This window comes from Pleurodeles waltl, chromosome 11 (genome assembly GCF_031143425.1).
Source record: "Pleurodeles waltl isolate 20211129_DDA chromosome 11, aPleWal1.hap1.20221129, whole genome shotgun sequence".
NCBI lineage: Eukaryota > Metazoa > Chordata > Amphibia > Caudata > Salamandridae > Pleurodeles > Pleurodeles waltl.
In genome coordinates, this window is record NC_090450.1 from 460,530,919 (window position 1) to 460,548,591 (window position 17,673).

Here is a 17,673-nt window from a genome sequence, read left to right on the forward strand (position 1 = left end):
GGGGGCTCCTTAGCGGACCCCCAATATTGCCATTGCAGCCATCTGAGGGTTTCCAGACGGCCCAAGCTGCTGCCACCTTCCAGACATGTTTCTGCCCTCCTATTGCTTGAGAAACCTGAGCCCAGAAAGGCAGAACAAAGGATTTCCTTTAAAAGAGGGGTGTTACACCCTCTCCCTTTGAAAATATGTGTTACAGGCTTGGGAGGGGTAGCCTCCCCAAACCACTGGAAATGCATTGAAGGGTACATTTGGTGTCCTCCTTGCTTAAAACAGTCTACACTGTTTCAGTGACCCACAGTCCTTGCACTGGCGTGAAACTGGACAAAGGAAAGGGGAGTGACCACTCTCCTGTCCATCACCACCCCAGGGGTGGTGCTCAGAGCTCCTCCTCCAGAGGGTCCCTGGGTTTTGCCTTCTTGGATTCAAGGTTGGCAGGGAACTTTGGGAGCATCTGATTAGCCAGTGCCAGAAGGTGACGTCAGAACCCTCTCCTGATAGGTGCTTACCAGGTTAGGTGACCAATCCCCTTTCAGGGCCATTTAGAGTCTCTCCTGTAGGTGGTTCTTCACATTTGGATTGCAAGACTCCAGCAGGAATCCTCTACATCCTCCACTTTGACTTCTGACCAAAGAAACTGCATCTGGACTCTTAGGACCCTACAAATTCCAACAAAGAAGCAAGACACCTCCTGCAACATTGTATCTCTGGCTCCTTCCAGCAACTGCAACATTTCCCCAGTCGTGCATCCTCTGAAGCCAGCCTGTGTTCAACCTGCATCAGAAGGAAGAAGGAATCTCCCTTGGAGTTAAGGAGTCACTCCCCTGCTTCTGCAGGCACCAACTGCAATGATGACTGGCTGCGTTGATCTCCCCTCCTGCTGATCTGCGTGAATCCTGCATCACGGTGGTAGACTGAAGTGGTCCCAACGGTCCTCCCTTCCAACTGTCCAACTTTAGAGGATGTAAGACCTTGTCTCTCCACGCAAGACAGTACGCCCATGCACTGTATCTTTTGCAGCTGCAAAGGCTTGTTGGGAACCTTCCCCCAACTTCTTCATACATCTTGAAGCTCCAGCACTCAATCCAGTGATGCACAGATTCCTGAGTGGTTCTCCTGCGGTGTGGGAGCCTTTGTCATACTGCTGCATGGGCCTCTTCTGTAACTTACCTGTCCCTGTCCTGTGGGACTTCTGTGTGCTGCCTGGTCTTCTGTGGGCTCTCTGAGTTGCTGAGGACCCCCTCTGGCTCCTCTCCTGGGTAGAGTCCACCTGGTCCTGCCTGGTCCCCGGCAGTGCCATTTTCCACTAACCGCAAGCTTTAGGTGTGCCAAGGCTTGTTGGCAGACTCCGATGACGCAAACCCGACTGCAATCCTCTATCCGGCTTGGGACATCACTTGCACCCTCCAGGAACCCAACTTCGTCTTCTTGGGTTCAGTGCTGGCTTTTCATCTTCACCAGTGGTTTACCTTTTGCACCTTCATCCGGATTGGTAGTGGCCCCTGCCCTTCCTTGACTCTTCTGTGCTTCTTGGACTTGGTCCCCATCTTCCACAGGTCTTTTTGTCCAGGAATCCACTGTTGGTGTCTTTCAGTCTATTCTGGGTTTTACATAACTCTTCTTCTCTTTTCTGTGTGTGTTCTGGGAAAGTTACTGTAATTTACTCCTGCTTTCCTGGTCGTTGGGGCGGGTTGTGGTACCATTGGGCTTTTCTAATACTCTCCCAGCTCCCCTCTACACACTACACTTGCCTAGGTTGGTGACCGACTTTCGCATTCCACTTTCTTAGTATATTGTTTGTGCTTCCCCAAGGCACATTTCTAACTACTGTGATTTTCACTGATTTCACTGTTTTCTAACTGTTTTTATGCCTATTTCTGCCTACTAGTGTATATAATTTGTGTATTTCTTACCTCCTAAGGAAATATAGTCTCTATGGTATTTTTGGTATTTGTGTCACCAAAATAAAGTACCTTTATTTTTGTAACACTGGGTTTTTTCATTCATGTGTGTAAATATTAAATGGGACTACAGTGGTATTGCATGAGCTTTGCATGTCTCATAGATAAGCTTTGGCTGTTCATCCACAGCTATCTCTAGAGAGCCTGGCTTCTAGACACTGACAACACTACACTAATAAGGGATACCTGGACCTGGTATAAGGTGTAAGTACCATAGGTACCCGCCACACACCAGGCCAGCCTCCAACAGTAGGCAAGCTGGTTTGAGCACATAGGTCTTCAAAGCTCAGGAGATCTCCTTCTGGGAATATAATTTTAAATGTGTTCGTGACGGCCTTCTTCAAATTGCCTTGTTTTAAGGATACTATCCCTTATCTGAATCCCTTTGAGTAGCACTGTGGGAGAGTCAGATTGTATTTGTGGTCTGCGAGGGCAACTACACCTTAGGCAGTTGTAAGCAGTAGTGAGGAGCAGTGACTTCAGGGCTGTATTTGTGTGCAACCGTGAACACAGCCGTTGTCTAGTTCTATCCAATAGTTTCATACTTGTGAGCTTGATTTCATCAAGATGATGCCCAGCTAGCCACGTAGTCAGCCACTGGAGCTGCGACAAAAGATAAATCTTGGACACATCAGGTGCCACCATGCAGCCTTCTGATGGTGGCAATCTCAGTTTATGCAGTTCTACTGTATACCTACCCTTTCCACAAATTCATTCTATTAAAAGGCAATCTAGTTCTTCAGATATTCAAAGAATAAGGATTGCAAGGATAGAAAAGAAGCAAAGGAGTGGGCGGATATTATCATTTTGGACAATGCAATGAGACTTGCCACCAAACGCTGGAGAGAGGTCAAGGAAAGGACTTGTGAATGTAGAGACCTAAAGGCCTAGACTACATTTCCCTTCAGAAGGTCTTCTTACTCATGGTAGAGATGTATACAAGGGTATTTAAATGTATTAGGCTCACAGGGCAGAGGTCTGGTATTCAGGTATATTGCATGCTCTGGTATGGCATTGTGCAACGGGGACAACAGTGACTTGGTATAACTGATCTTAAAGCCAGAGTGGGATCCAAAGAATGTCATCAGCTTACAGGGAGACAACACACATGTGTTTGATACCTGGGATTTCCCAGTCCTGACCCTGAGCTCTGAGTTAATTTCCAGGGATTTTTAGGGCCAAGGCCCAAGACAGAGGGGATAAGTGGTAACCCTGACTCGTACACATTGTCACTGAGTAGGAGTCAGAGATGTAATGGCCTATCCTTACGCCTGGCCATAGGATTGGAATATAGGAGCTGCATCCATCCCATGAGTTATGATGCACAGCTTAAGCCCTGTAGCACCTGGATCATATATTCGAGCTGGGTGCCTCAAATGCGGTTTAAAGGTCCAAGGAGAAACATGCTGATCTACGCCAAAGGTGGGATGCCTCCTTCAACAGAAAGGAAAAGTGCCTCTATAGAGGACAGGACTATCTTTTTATATGCACAGCTCTCTGTCCCCAACTGCGGATTCTCCGCGCTCGTAATGTTACTATGAAAATGCACTTTTGTGAACAATGAAACATCATAAACTTACATAAACGCACAATGCCCTAAAAATGCTCAGCTTAGACATACAGGAGTTGAACCCCAGGCGTGTACTTAATATCTTCAGCAGGGACAGGGAGAACTGGAAGAGAGGCATAAGAGGAAAAGGAGCACATGTGTTCAGCCTGGACAAGAAGAAACGGGACGGGAGCTCATACATGGACCCCGCATCTTCGGGCTGAAAAGAGGGAAATGGAGTAGAAGCACCTGCATGTGCAGCATACCATCGGACTGTAGAGTGAAGAAGATGGGGAGGCAGCACATGTGCACGCCTTACACCATCAGCCCGAACCGAGGGACTCGGCTAGCAGTACATACATGTATCCTGAATTATAAGTGTGAGTGGAGACAGCGGGACTAGTATCGAAGAACATCATATCTTCTGGGTGGGCCCTGACAGATGCAGTAGGACTGCGTGCATGCACCCCGAGTCTTCAGCCGAGTATTCAGTAGTTTCATTTAGCCGTCTTACCTCCCATTTTCCCTGCTGGCTCCGTTTTTTCAAGCGGATGTTCCAATGCTCCGCACTGACCTCTGCACAGTGAGGTATCGTCAAGGCTGTAGGGGAGTTTAATAGCACATCTGTAGGTCCGCATGTTACTTCTGGGCTAAGGGCAACCTCTTCTCCATCTGTTTGTAAGCTGTTAAAAGAAGCATCGACAAAAAAACATCAAACTGTTATTAATTGCCATGCGAAGAATTTTTGAGCCTCCAGCCAAGACATATTTTTTGGGGCCCCTGTTTGGAACAACTTTAAATGTGTTTCACATTTTTAGGTAACTCAAGCCCTCATAAGACTAAACTATGAATTATACTTTAAACCTTTTCAGAAATGAGGCACACACAACTGCTGAAAGCACAAGCTGACCTTCATCCATTAAATACCTCCTAAGAAAGCTTGAAGAAGCACTTATGATTCAATCTGTGTTTGCGGTGGGTTTTAGCTTACTTTTGCATTGCAACAACAATATTTTGTGTGGAATTCAGCGTCCAACCATCAGACTTCCGCATAATATTAAAATCAGATGCATGCACATCTCTTAAAAGGGATGCGTCAATTGCATGTAATGACAGGTCTAGTAACAAGAGTAGTGGCGGGGCAGAGAGAAAGGAGTGTGGGTAGAAAGAGAGATGAGGTGAAGAGAGAAAAGAGGAGAAATACAGAGATAAGTGTCATGCAGAAAAAACAGAGATGAGTGTGCTACTGTGTGAGAGAGAGGATAAAATAGAGGGAGATTGGCGAGGAAGGGAAAGGGGTAGCATGAGAGAGATAAGGTAGAGATGTTGAGTTAAAATAGTGAAAGGGATAAAGAGAGAAAAGAGAAAGAGGAGATAATAGTAGATGGAGAAAAACAAGTAGATGCAGAGAAAGTTAGATAGCAAGACCAGCGTAAGGTTAAAGGATATCTATGAGGGAAACTAAAACTAGATAAAAAAGAATAAACTTAAGGTTAACATAGAGAGGTGCTGCAGAGAATTAATAGTGCATCAAATTGAGATGTTTGGTAGTGAGAGAAAAGTGGGGATAGAGGGAGAGATGGGGTTGTGAGATCTGAGACAGAGAGAACACAATTAGATAGAGGTGAGAAGGAGAATGGTGAGGTGAAGAGGAAGGGTGAGAGATAGGTAGAGATGGGTGAGATATAGCAGGAAAGGCAGACGGGTAAAAGAGAGGAAATAAAGGAGTGGTGTAGATGGAGAAATACAGGGAGGGGAAATGTAAACAGAGAAGTGAGGTGCAGAAAGTGACAGAGTGGTAAGGTAGGGAGATTTTAAGTATAGAGAGTGAATAGATTGGCAGAGAACTAAAGGTAGGCAAGCAAATGGTGAGGTCACCAGAGACAGGTAGTGTGATGTGGGGTGGAGTGTTGGTTAAAATGAGAGATGAGACAAATTGTGAGTTTGAACTACTAAAGATAGGCAGGTCTGTAGGTTCATATAGACCTAGAAATCGAGGGGGAGGTAAAGAGAGAGTGTTGGTTACACGAGAGAGACATAGAAAAGGAAGGTAGGTGAGGCAGAGAAAGAGGGGTAGAAGGCAGTCACAGAGAGTGGTGCCGAGATAAGAGATACAGAGATAAGCACAGAGATTAAGTCATTAGTGAGGCAGAGAGAGATGAGATAAAACGAGTATGGCGACTGGTTTTATGGTATTTGTTTTTTAACATTTCTGTCTGTATTCATCCATATTTATTTTTTGCCCATCTTATTTGTATTTAGCCATATTTTTTGTGTTTTAGAATAAAAGAAGTCGTTAAATGGTATGTTTCCAGATGTATTTAACCCACAAGAATGCACTCCTACTTTGATGCCTGTTGCGTTTTAGCAAATTAAGCAACCCGATATAACAAAACAATATAGCCACAGTTAAATGTGAAAATGATATACAAATATATGGTAGCATATACCTGTATTTAATCAATCTCATCCTGTTTTATAACTCCTAAAGCTTATATCTGCTCAGCTGTGGTCTTGGAATTCACGATGGATAGTGTGGAGAGTTACTCACAAGAATCACAATTTTCTGTATTTTTCCACTTCTAAAAATAGATACAGACAGAAAACCCATTGTCTTCTGTCTGCATTTATTCACAAAAATCAGTAAAAACTGAAAACTGGAAGCTTTAATAACAAGATTGGCAAAAATATAGTGTAAGTAGAGAAAGGTGAGGCAGAAAGAAATTGCAGTGTACAGGTAGAGAGACGGGTTAGACAAGAACGTAAGGGTGTGTGAGGTAGAGAGAAAAATTCAGTGTGAAGTAAAGACGGATGAGCAAGTCAGGGAGAGAGCAGAGTTAAGAGAGGTAGAGAGAGAGATGCAGCATCTGTTGGACAGTTACGCAGAGGGAGGGAGGTTAACACATAGAAAGAGAAAGAGGGAATTGAGAAGGAGAGACAGAGCCAATGGGGGTCATTACAACCCTGGTGGTCGCTGTTATGACGGAAGCACCGCCAACAGGCTGGCGGTTCTTCCCAGGTCATTACGACCGCACCGGAAGCGCCGCGGTCGCACCGCCAGGGCCGGCGGTTTCCCGCCACAATGACCCCGGCGGTAGTAATCCGCCAGGGCAGCGCTGCAGGGGATTACGAGTCCCCCTACCGCCAGCTTTTTCCTGGCGGTTTGAACCGCCAGGAAAAGGCTGGTGGTACGGGGAGTCACAGGGCCCCCTGACAGGGCCCTGTGCAGCTTTTCACTGTCTGCATCACAACTGCACCCGTCGCACAGTCGCAACACCGCTGGCTCCATTTGGAGCCGGCTCCTGTGTTGCGGCCGAGATCCCCGCTGGGCCGGCGGAGAAACTAGGTTGGGGATCTCCAAATGGCCATGGTGGGGGTCCGGCTGCATTGGAAGCCGCCCGGCGGTCAGATCGTGGCGGGCGGCTTCAAGGGCCAATGTGTTTTTTAACTGTTTTGATCACTTTACCAGTGGGTCCCCCTGAAAAGTAGTGGCTAAGGGCCCCTTACTAATTTGTCCAGGACTTAAACTGGTCTGATGATATAAACACCCTTTTTGTTGGAATACTAATATTAGCGAATGGTAGTGTCATCTATACATTTGATAGAGCAGACAGGAATCTCTCAATGCCATTTACATGGAAGGCCCAAAGCCGGACCTTTATATGACTGCAACCAAATGAAGAGGGGCCAAGGATGGCCTAAACAAATTAGTAGTTTTGTGAAGAAGTATTGTTGGTACTGCATCTTTACAACCGAGGTGTTCAATAGTGCTCTAGGAGGGCCTCACACAGGCAAGATTTTCAGGCTATAGGCACGAGCTAAAGTTATCTGTTACAAATCTGAATCATTTACACTGTCAAAGGGTATCCTGAAAATAAGCAAATTGAGCTCGTCCTCCTTAACAAACATTGGACACCGCTGGTGCTTTAATCGCAAAGTAGCACTTCCAGAAAGTACGCTTAGAAATTCACAATAAATATTTGTTTTTATCAAGAGTAGGTCAAGTCCCTTAAAATAAATGTAGCCTGTAGAGAGGTACCGATAATGATAAAGCAAAATATTGCAGTCTTAGGTAGTACCCATAGTATAGTTTACTGTTCCTCCGAAAATAAGTTACTTCTAAGTAAATAACAAAGTGATACTTGTATTGTTTGAATATATTTTGGCTGGGGAAAAATCAGCCAACATAAAATGCTTCATAATTTTCCAATGCATGGGCAAGAGTAACCATTTGAGAACTTCCTGGTCTTTGTATTATTTCAATTATTTCTCTAAAGAATGATTTATTGAAGTAGTGGGCCACATTCTAGTTTATGACAACAGAACAATGATATACACATCAGGAAAAAAAACGGGTTACTTCCTCACAAGGTCCATTGTCCATTGTCTTTACATAGCGAACGACCTTCCCATAAATCAAGAGGCATCTTCAATCCCATATTAGTTCATTGCACCAATTTAGTCGTTGCATCCTGGTTTAGATCAAATCTATTTTTTTAAATCTACATTTTAAAAAATGTATAATTTATAAAAGCAGATTCATAAAGTGTAATATGCTGTTTATTACCATTATTGAGGGATACGAGTGGCATCACGACTTACTTGGGGTTTGCCTGTCCTAACTCCCCACCACTCAATAGAGCATGATTAAAAATGAATGATAATACTGCACTGCTTACTGTGAAATATGGATAGAATATAACAAAGAACATGCCAGATGCTGTTTAATATATCATCCAACTAGAGACTGGTGCAGTGTAAATCATCGTACACTTTGAGAACAAGGCGCTAAGAGGAAATGCAGACAGATGCTGATACAACGTGGATCATACAGCCAATGACTGTTGGGATGTAATACATTATAGAGCTAGTGACTGATGACATGCAACACTACATGCGGTTAGCAACTGATTGATGAACTGTAAAATATCGTTCAGTGACTGCTGCATTGTCGCACACTGTACCGCTTTTACTGCTCCGTTGTGAAATATCTGAAACCCCATTGACTAGTGCAGTTTAATGCATCACACGGACCTCAATAAATACTTTGTATCACATTATACACTCGATTACTTATAAATTACAACAGAAAAAAAGTTACTGCTGTATTGTCTGGAGTGATTTTAAAGCACGGGTCCTATCTCAGTTTTTAGCAATACTCGTTGCACGTCCAATCTACAGCTATGCTATGGTTTAGACGAAAACCTTTGATCAACCCATCTTCTGAACCTAGTTCCATTACCTCATGATATCTCACTTGTTCCCTGTTGCCACATGCACTAATTCATCTGTGGTCACTGTAAGAAATTGAGTTATTAGTTGTGCGAGATTTGAGTCCCACACAAATAATAGGTCCAGAACTGCCTCCTTACTAGGAACCAAGTACCTCATTCTAGCACTAGATTCTGGAAGGGAAGCGGAGCGGTCCAAGGACTGCTCCGGGGAGGTGATGTGGACTGGTAATCTCCATCCACTGGCACACAACACACTCAATAAATCATTGTCCAGTCAGTTATTTTGCTTTGAAAAAGGAAATTACATGTATTACACCCACACGCTACTAAACACTACATTTTAATTTACAAATATGAACATCAAGTAGATGGAAGTACCTTTGGTGATACCCTAGTATCACATTTGATCATAATCCCTACAATATCCCCCACTTAGACCAAATGCAACATCACAATATAAGGGGGTGTCATATATGGGTGGGAGTAACTTGCGTAATTTGATGTAGCATAATTATGGAATATTACAGCAAAATTGTGTGAGATTATGTGGAATGTTGTGAGGAGTGTAACCTAGCAATTAGCGCTATTTTCTTAGCACAAAATACACCCTAATGTCCAAAGTGGACCCAAGAATGCACTTTGTGCTATGAAAATAACACTAAATGCAACAGAACATGAACAGCGCTGCCAACAGACTTTCATGCCCTCTAAATTTGTTGTTCTTGTTCTCCTGGGGTAGGATTTTGCTGTCAATTGACTCATAATTATGAAAATTGAGTAATTGCAGATTTTTTTACATTTTGTTTTAAAAAAGTAAACTGAAATAACCCAAATGTCTTCAAATGTTATGGTCCAAACAACATTTCACCCAGGCCTAGTGCCATTTTAAATAAAACAGGATATTGGCTTTGTCAAGTGGTCACAATATTATCATACAAAGCAAGACCGTTGGTTTTGTCAAAGGGTCACTGCATTAAAATATGAAGCAGGGCTTGTCTACGGGCTTCCTCATTATAAGAACAATAATCACAAGTTAAATACCCCCTTGACACCAAAAAAATCAATAATGATGTTCAAATTCATTCATCATAAATATAACCAGTACAATGTTCACAGATAGTTATTGTTAATGAAACACCTTAAATGAAGCACTGCAAAACAAAATAATGTGTAAGAGTCTTTCTTTACACTCATTAGACCATAAAAATTCAGCTATGGGCCAACCACTAGGGCACCCTGCACCCCCAAGTTGAAGAGAAAAAATTCCGGCTCTGGGAGTGCTTAAGAATCAGCTAGGCGATTTTTATAGGTCATGCATCCAATGACCATTAAATTATTCCTGGAGGCTGCTTCATTCCCTTCACCATCCACAAAATACATTGGTCGTGACCCCTGCCCTTCCTTGGGGCAACACGAGGAAGAGAATGGAAAGAAAGCAGCCCTTACATAGCATTATGGGGTCCTACTGGCTGAGGCAGTGAATAAATAATGAGCGTATCCTCCCGCTGTGATGTTTTTGCTGCGTAGTTTCACCTCAGGTCTTTTCTGCCTAGTATAGATTTTTGTGGGTGCCTCCAGTAATGCTAAGGAAGTGTGGGAATCCTACTCATGTTTGTCCCGTCCACCTGCCCCCCGTTTGACAAGATCTAATGACAGAGCAGGAGCCAGCCTCCCCACTTTACCACTTGTGGGCAGACCGCTATGTGTGATGGACCTCCCTGCTTTCCCCAGTCGAGGGTTAGGAGAACACTCACATGGGGGAACACAATGGCATTCATAGATTTTCCTTCCATATCACCCTTTCTTCTGGGCATTGGGGATGGGTACTCGGGCATACTCACAAGTAGATGGTGCAGCAATGCTTCATCATAGCACTTTCCCTGTGGAGATGGTAGCCTCCCAGGGGCCTTCAGCATTTAGGGAAGAGGGACCTTGTTTATGTCTGCTCCCCCTAGGAAAAACAGAAATATTGATGTGCTAACCCCTGAGCATTGGCACATCGTTTTCTGAAATGAGCTCCACCACTTCTAATTTAAGGTCAAACTAATTACAGGTACATAAATCGCACCCAGTTGGACCAATTTTGGTGATCGTTGGCTCATTTTGCTCCTAGTGACAAGCTCTAGCAACCTGAATCATTTTCAGGGCAGGCATTGAGAGGCTCTGGTTTCACTGGCTCCCTGCACCAGCCTTCTCCACAGGAACCCATGGCGTCCTGGCCATCATGCAGGGGGTCCTGGGAAATTGAATCCAAGTCTTCATGCAAATTGCCTTTATAAGACATAAGGGAGTCACCGCAATGTCCCTGGAGAGGCCCAGCTAGTCCTTGGGGACAGCTGTAGGCAAAGACCTTAGTCTATCCAGCTGGATTTTTGTTTCAGCTGTCCATGATTCAGATGCTGTCACCGCCAGGTGCTTGATCTCTGACTTTCCCTTGCGTAAGGGTTTGTGAGTGTGGGTGGAAAATTCTGGATGGCACTCACCACTGAACAATCCTAGAATACCGCATCATCCCTCCAACCTTCTCCCACCATCCCACACAGCACTCTAGGACAACCCAACATGATAGAACCCTTCTTCTCCTGTCCAGGCCTCCCTATACCCACAGAGAGGTGTAGCTATGGTAATGAGAAAAACCTCCCTTGTCACCTCAAACCAGTTCTGCAGCAGATCTCCTTCCCACTGGTTTTGTAGCCAATCTGGTTAGCGAGACAAAGAAAGGGAACAGACATGATAGCAAGTTCATCTGCTTGTCACAGGGTAGACCTCTTTGAAGTACAACCATTCCTGGGGACAGCCCCAGGCAATTCCGTCAAAAGAAGGCCATGACTTTCCCACAGCCAAGCCATTTGTCCTCTGTCTGGGAGCAATCCATCTTACAGAGCACCAGTATATGGCAATCTTTATTGGAGGTCTTAAATAATTCCCTCACCATCGCCCATTAACAGTGCCTCTCAAGTATGTGTAGCCCCTCTCTCACATGTATTTCATTTGTTTTATAGAGCTTCTCTCCCCTGGGGAAGCATAAACTCAGGACTCAGTATGCAACACAGTGGTGAGGGTTGACTTTACTAATAAAAACTTATTTCTACCCAAGCAAATCCTTTTTAGCAAAATTAGGATAATCAAAGACTGGAAAAACATAACTTTCTAACCTGTACCATGCAGTTTGCATGCAGCTCTTTGATTGCAGTTTGTAGCTCACTGTGCTAGATTATGATTGTAAATTATGAACTAAACAGTAACAGAAGGACCTCTGTGACAAGAGCAGTATCCCACTGACCTATGCACATAAAATACTGTTCTGTGAGCTGCGTAGTACACATTCTTTGCAGCAGGCATATTAACACTCTCTACTACCTTAGATGGGGGGTCAAACTGCCACTAGACAAAACTCTGATCTCTCTCTGGCAAGTGCATTAATCACTTGAGTTATCTTGGCACTTTTATTGCTGCTGAAAACTGTTGGTTATACAAGAAAGACTGCAGTGCTTTTAAAACTGTTACACTGCTACAAAACGGGCCCCTCAGCAGCAAAAGCAGTCCACTAACCTTCCAGCCTCCCGGGGGAAACGCCTGGTATGGCCAGTCCGGCCTTAGAAATTGTACCTTTTCAAAGGTACATGTTGCTTAACAGTTAGATAAAATGTGATTTCACTATTAAATTGCACTTGAACGACTATTAAATCTAGTCCTTGAATTCTTTCAATTATTTCTCTGGCTGCTACCTATCCAAATGTAGCATTTATTAAATATAACAATGTAGGGCAGTGTTTCCCTGTGGAAGCAGCCAGCCCTTCTACAGTGAAAATAGCCTTTGAGTATATTTTGCTGTAAGGACATGTTTAACATTAACAATTACATGTCTTACTTTTAAATACAATGCACCCTTCCTTCATGGGCAATAAGACATACGTAGGGGTGATTTAATCATATTTAAGAAGGTGGTTCAGTCTGTCAAATGGTGTTATTTGTGACAGGTCAAATTTGCAGTTCAAAACTGCCACAGGCATGTTACCTGTGTGGAGTCACCAGCCTGCACACAACAGTAGTTTCTCATGTGCAGCCCGACTGCATGCGCACATGCATGTACACATGGGTTTATGAATAATCCGTACAGTCTTCTTTCCCTAGCTGCTCTGCAACAGCCTTATATTAAAAGATGGATATGGGTGGTAAACATGCTCAGTACAATTACAATGAAATTACCACAATGGAGACTCTGGTAGGGAGACTCACCTGCAGTAAAGGTTCAACAAACTGGGTCATCAAAGCAAAACTCCTGGTGGACTAAATGGGTGAAGCCATTTGCAATAGCCACCTCCTAGTGATGTAGAATTAATAAGAGATCCTTTCCTTAGCCTTGCACCTTTCAGACAACTACATTTTTAACAGTGATATATCCCAATCTCAGTCAATTTGAGTGCAAGGTTGTCCCTGTTAATTCTTTTAAGATGATTGTTTCCCAAAGTTGCATGATTAGACTTGTTCGACACTCAGTCTTCAATTATAGGCGTGGAGATTAACTTTAATGTGTGCAGTAACTAGCACATATGCTGAAATCTTGAGAATTGCTGCTATGTCAGCCTCTCCAAAGGCTTTGTCAAACCAAACTTACTGAGGTTTACTGAGTAAATGGAGGGTGTCTGTGTTTGACACTGTTCAAATTTCCTAATGCTGAATTTGTTGTGGTAAGCTGAAAATGATGCAATCACTCTCCATATTCAAAGAGAAAAGATAGAACAGGATACAGTTACCACATACAGTGGATACCTCACCATGGTATGTTGGTATTTACCAGATTTAATAAACACCTCTCCCCGTTCTGCCTCAGTCCCTTTTGTGGGGCTTCTCTTCGGTTTGTAATTCATGAAGCAGTTTATAATTAATTAGGAAAACATGAACGCTAGGTTAACAGAATCAGGGCATTTGGTGCAACATTGTGGTGTTGCCAGGTTAGCTGCATTAAAAAAGAAACAGGTTTGGCCTTCTCTTTTATTATTTAAGAACACGTTCTAACATGAGGGGGGGCCTCAAAATGTATGGGCCGAGGGTAATCACCTAAAGCAATCTTGAGGATTTTTGCAGCCCCACAAAAAATATAAGTTTAGAACACCTTTTAGTATTTTAACGATGTTCATCTTATTCATAGTCTTGTGGTGCCAAACAAAAGAGAATTATATGTTAAACAGAAACAAGGGCCCACAAAAACAACTGAAGACTCAAAATGCCTGGTGTGCACAAATCAAATAGTGCCAAAACGCTTCAACAAGTATCGAAAAATATATTTATTTTTGCACTTGGTTATAGATTTCTTTATGTCACTAAGCAGCAATATTTTATGTGGAATTCAGTTTCTAACTGGGCTGCTCTAATTGTGTGAGAGGCATGGTAAGAATGGTGGTTATTTAATGAACTGGTCATAATATTAAATAAGACCTACTTGATTCTAGCTTTAATTGTGCATATCCATAAACAAAAATCCCCTTTCACGGCTTTCAGAGCACTGAACCTAGGGTTTTCATCGTTCAATTCTGACAATGTTCTCATTAAATGTCTTGCACCGGTCTCAGTTTTCTGTGTGTCAGCTTCTCTGACTAGATAGGGATCTCTGGCTCTGCTGAGTAAGAGAAATGTAAAAGTATTCAAGATAGAAGAAGTGCTTAAAGGTAAAGAAAATGCTTTAGACAGAGATGTGAAGTCGGGAGTAAAGAAAGTAGACATGGAGAAGAGGTAGAGATAGAAGTGAGAAGAGGGAGGGAAACATTAGAGATATAGAGAGAAATGTGAAGTAGGTAACAGGTAAAATTCAGAGGGTAGAAAGAGATAAATATATGTACATAAACAGATGAAGAAAGACAGGCAAGGTTTTAGAGTGAGTGAGAAAGGAGGAGAGAGACACAGATAAGGAAATGTAAAAAGAGAAGTTGAGGTATTCTGGGGTGAGATAGAAAGAGAGGTAAGATAGAAAGAGAATTGATTTAGAGAGAGGCAGAAATAGGTATGGAGGTGAGGGAATGAGAGCTGTATAGAGAGATGCAGGGTTGAGAGTGGTGAGTTATATAGACGGGCAACATGATAAGAGATATACAACGATAGGTTAGGTAAAGATTAGTGAGGCAGACAGGAAGATCCAAAAGGAGGTGAAGGGTAGAAGAGATGAGCTGTAGAGACAAAAGTTACATAGAGATATGGCTGAAGTACAGAACATTATGACTTTGTTAGGCAGAGAGTTCAATTAAGTTTAGAGAAAGGTGACGATGATGGAGGCGAGATACAAGGAGGTCAGATCAACAGACAAACAAGCAGTGAAGCGCTACATAGGGTTCAAGGCAAATATACAGTCAGTGTGCTATTGGGTGAATAGTTGGCTTCTAAGAGCAGACAACTGCAACATTGGGATGTACTGTTCTTTAAAGAGGAGTGTGTCCAGCTCTTTCCTAAATTGGAGGTGAGGTAGAGGCAGGGAACACAGAAGGAAAGTTATAGGCCAGAATAGTGATAGAGAGGCAGGTAAGGTTATGAGAGAGAAGTAGAGTGAGGTGGGGTAGAGAGGGGCGTGTTGAGTGAAGTAGACATAGTTGGGTTACTGAAAAGTGAGATAGTGAGGGGGTGGATGCACATAGATGCAAAGCGAGGTTGAAAGAGAGAGGTAACAGAGAAGTGTGAGATAGAAGAGGTGAGGTGAAGTAATCTGAGAGACATGAAATAGAAAGATTGTTAAACATATTTGCTACTCACAGCCTGGAAGCGTGAGCGTGAAGCTTGGGGGCCTCAGATTGAATGCTAAACTTCTCTAAAGTCTGAATGTCAACAGCTGCCAAATTAAAAAGATTCTTTCATTATGGTGGCACTTCTAGAACGTCCTATCATTTGCCTTTGGGGCTCTTTGAAAGGTGGGCGCAATTGTCCACTTTGCCCATGCATTAAAATTGCTGGTGACATATTTTTTAGATGACCAAGGTCTTGCCTATCAATCGAGGTTAGTAAAACTCCAGGTAGGCCGAAGGGCGGGGTGGTGCCATCATAACTAGATGACTCTGAGATACTATGCCATCTTACCCTGAAATCAGCCTTGAGGATACAGCACACAATATTCTCAGCAGTGCATACAATATTTGCTGCTTGAAGGAAATGATGCATCTAGGCACTGGTACAGACCCTGAACGTTTGTAGATTATCATTCGTTTACAGTCAATCCGCTTGTAAAATATGCAATTTGTGATCAATATATTTGTGAAATGAAATGAATCACTAAACTCCATTGTTAGGCCTGACAGCCTTAGGTTGGTCACCCCTAACTTTTTGCCTGCCTCCCTCCACTTTTTGGACACTGTTTTTGCTGGCTTTTAGACTCTGCACTCTTTACCACTGCTAACCAGTGCTAAAGTGCATATGCTCTCTCCCTTTAAACATGGTAACCTTGAATCATACCTGATTGGACTATTCAATTTACTTATAAGTCCCTAGTAATGTGCACTATATGTGCCTAGGGCCTGTAGATTAAATGCTACTAGTGGGCCTGCAGCACTGGTTGTGCCACCCACTTAAGTAGCCCCTTTTTATTGTCTTAGGCCTGCCATTGCAAGGCATGTGTGTGCAGTTCACTGTCACCTCGACTTGGCATTTAAAAGTACTTGCCAAGCCTAAACCTCCCCTTTCTCCACATATAAGTCACCTCTAATGTGTGCCCTAGGTAACCCCTAGAGCACGGTGCTGTGTGGGGGAAAGGCAGGACATGTACCTGTGTAGTTTACATGTCCTGGTAATGTAAAACTCCTAAAATCGTTTTTGCACTACTGTGAGGCCTGCTCCCTTCATAGGCTAACATTGGGACTGCCCTCATACAGTATTGAAGTGGTAGCTGCTGATCTGAAAGGAGTAGGAAGGTCATATTTAGTATGGCCAGAATGGTAATACCAAATCCTGCTGACTGGTGAAGTTGGATTTAATATTACTATTCTAGAAATGGCACTTTTAGAAAGTGAGCATTTCTTTGCACTTAAATCTTTCTGTGCCTTACAATCCACGACTGGCTGGGCTTGGTTGACAGCTCCTTGTGCATTCACTCAGACACACACCAAACACAGGGTACTCAGCCTCACTTGCATACATCTGCATTTTGAATGGGTCTTCCTGGTCTGGGAGGGTGGAGGGCCTGCTCTCACACAAAGGACTGCCACACCCCCTACTGGGACCCTGGCAGACAGGATTGAACTGAAAGGGGACATGGTGCACTTCTTAGCCACTCTTTGAAGTCTCCCCCACTTCAAAGGCACATTTGGGTATAAAACAGGGCCTCTGCCCTACCTCATCAGACACTTGCTGGAGAAGAAACCTGAACCAGAACCTGCATCCTGCCAAGAAGAACTGCCTGGCTGCCTAAAAGACTCACCTGACTGCTTTCTCCAAAGCACTGCTGCCTTGCTGTTGCCCTGCTGCCTTGCTGAACTCTTGTCTGGCTGTAAAAGTGCTCTCCAAGGGCTTGGATAGAGCTTGCCTCCTGTTCCCTGAAGTCTCAGGACCAAAAAGACTTCTCTTTTTCATTTGGACTCTTCGTGCGCCTAAATTTTCGACAGCTTGTTCCGCGGCGAGAAAAACGCTGCACACCGACGCTGATCGACGCAACACCTTCGGGGCGACCGGAACTTCGACGCACGGCCTCGCAAGGACAACGCCGCCCGACTTCCAGAGGGGAAACCGACGCGATGCCTGCCGTGAGAGCGAAACTTTGACGCACAGCCCCGCGGAACGACACGCACCCGGAAAACCAGCAGGAGAATCCACGCACAGACCCGGGACATCTGGTAATCCTCGCGATCCACAGAAAGAGACTGTCCGCGCGCCGGAAAACGACGCACGACTTCTCCACGTGAAAAATAACAACGTAAGTCCGTGTGTGCTGGGGAGAATCGACGCACACACCATTTTT

General features: G+C 43.8%; 1 protein-coding gene across 3 annotated transcripts in view; it reads right to left on the minus strand.

Moving 5' to 3' along the window:
* The window catches only part of UNC5D (unc-5 netrin receptor D), a 1,240,412-nt gene that overhangs the window by 137,382 nt on the left and 1,085,357 nt on the right, over nucleotides 1-17,673 (minus strand). For all 3 annotated transcript variants that reach the window (XM_069213807.1, XM_069213806.1, XM_069213805.1), the window contains one exon: nucleotides 4,022-4,190. In XM_069213807.1, coding sequence (XP_069069908.1) covers nucleotides 4,022-4,190 — 169 coding nt within the window. The remainder of the gene's footprint in view (nucleotides 1-4,021; nucleotides 4,191-17,673) is intronic.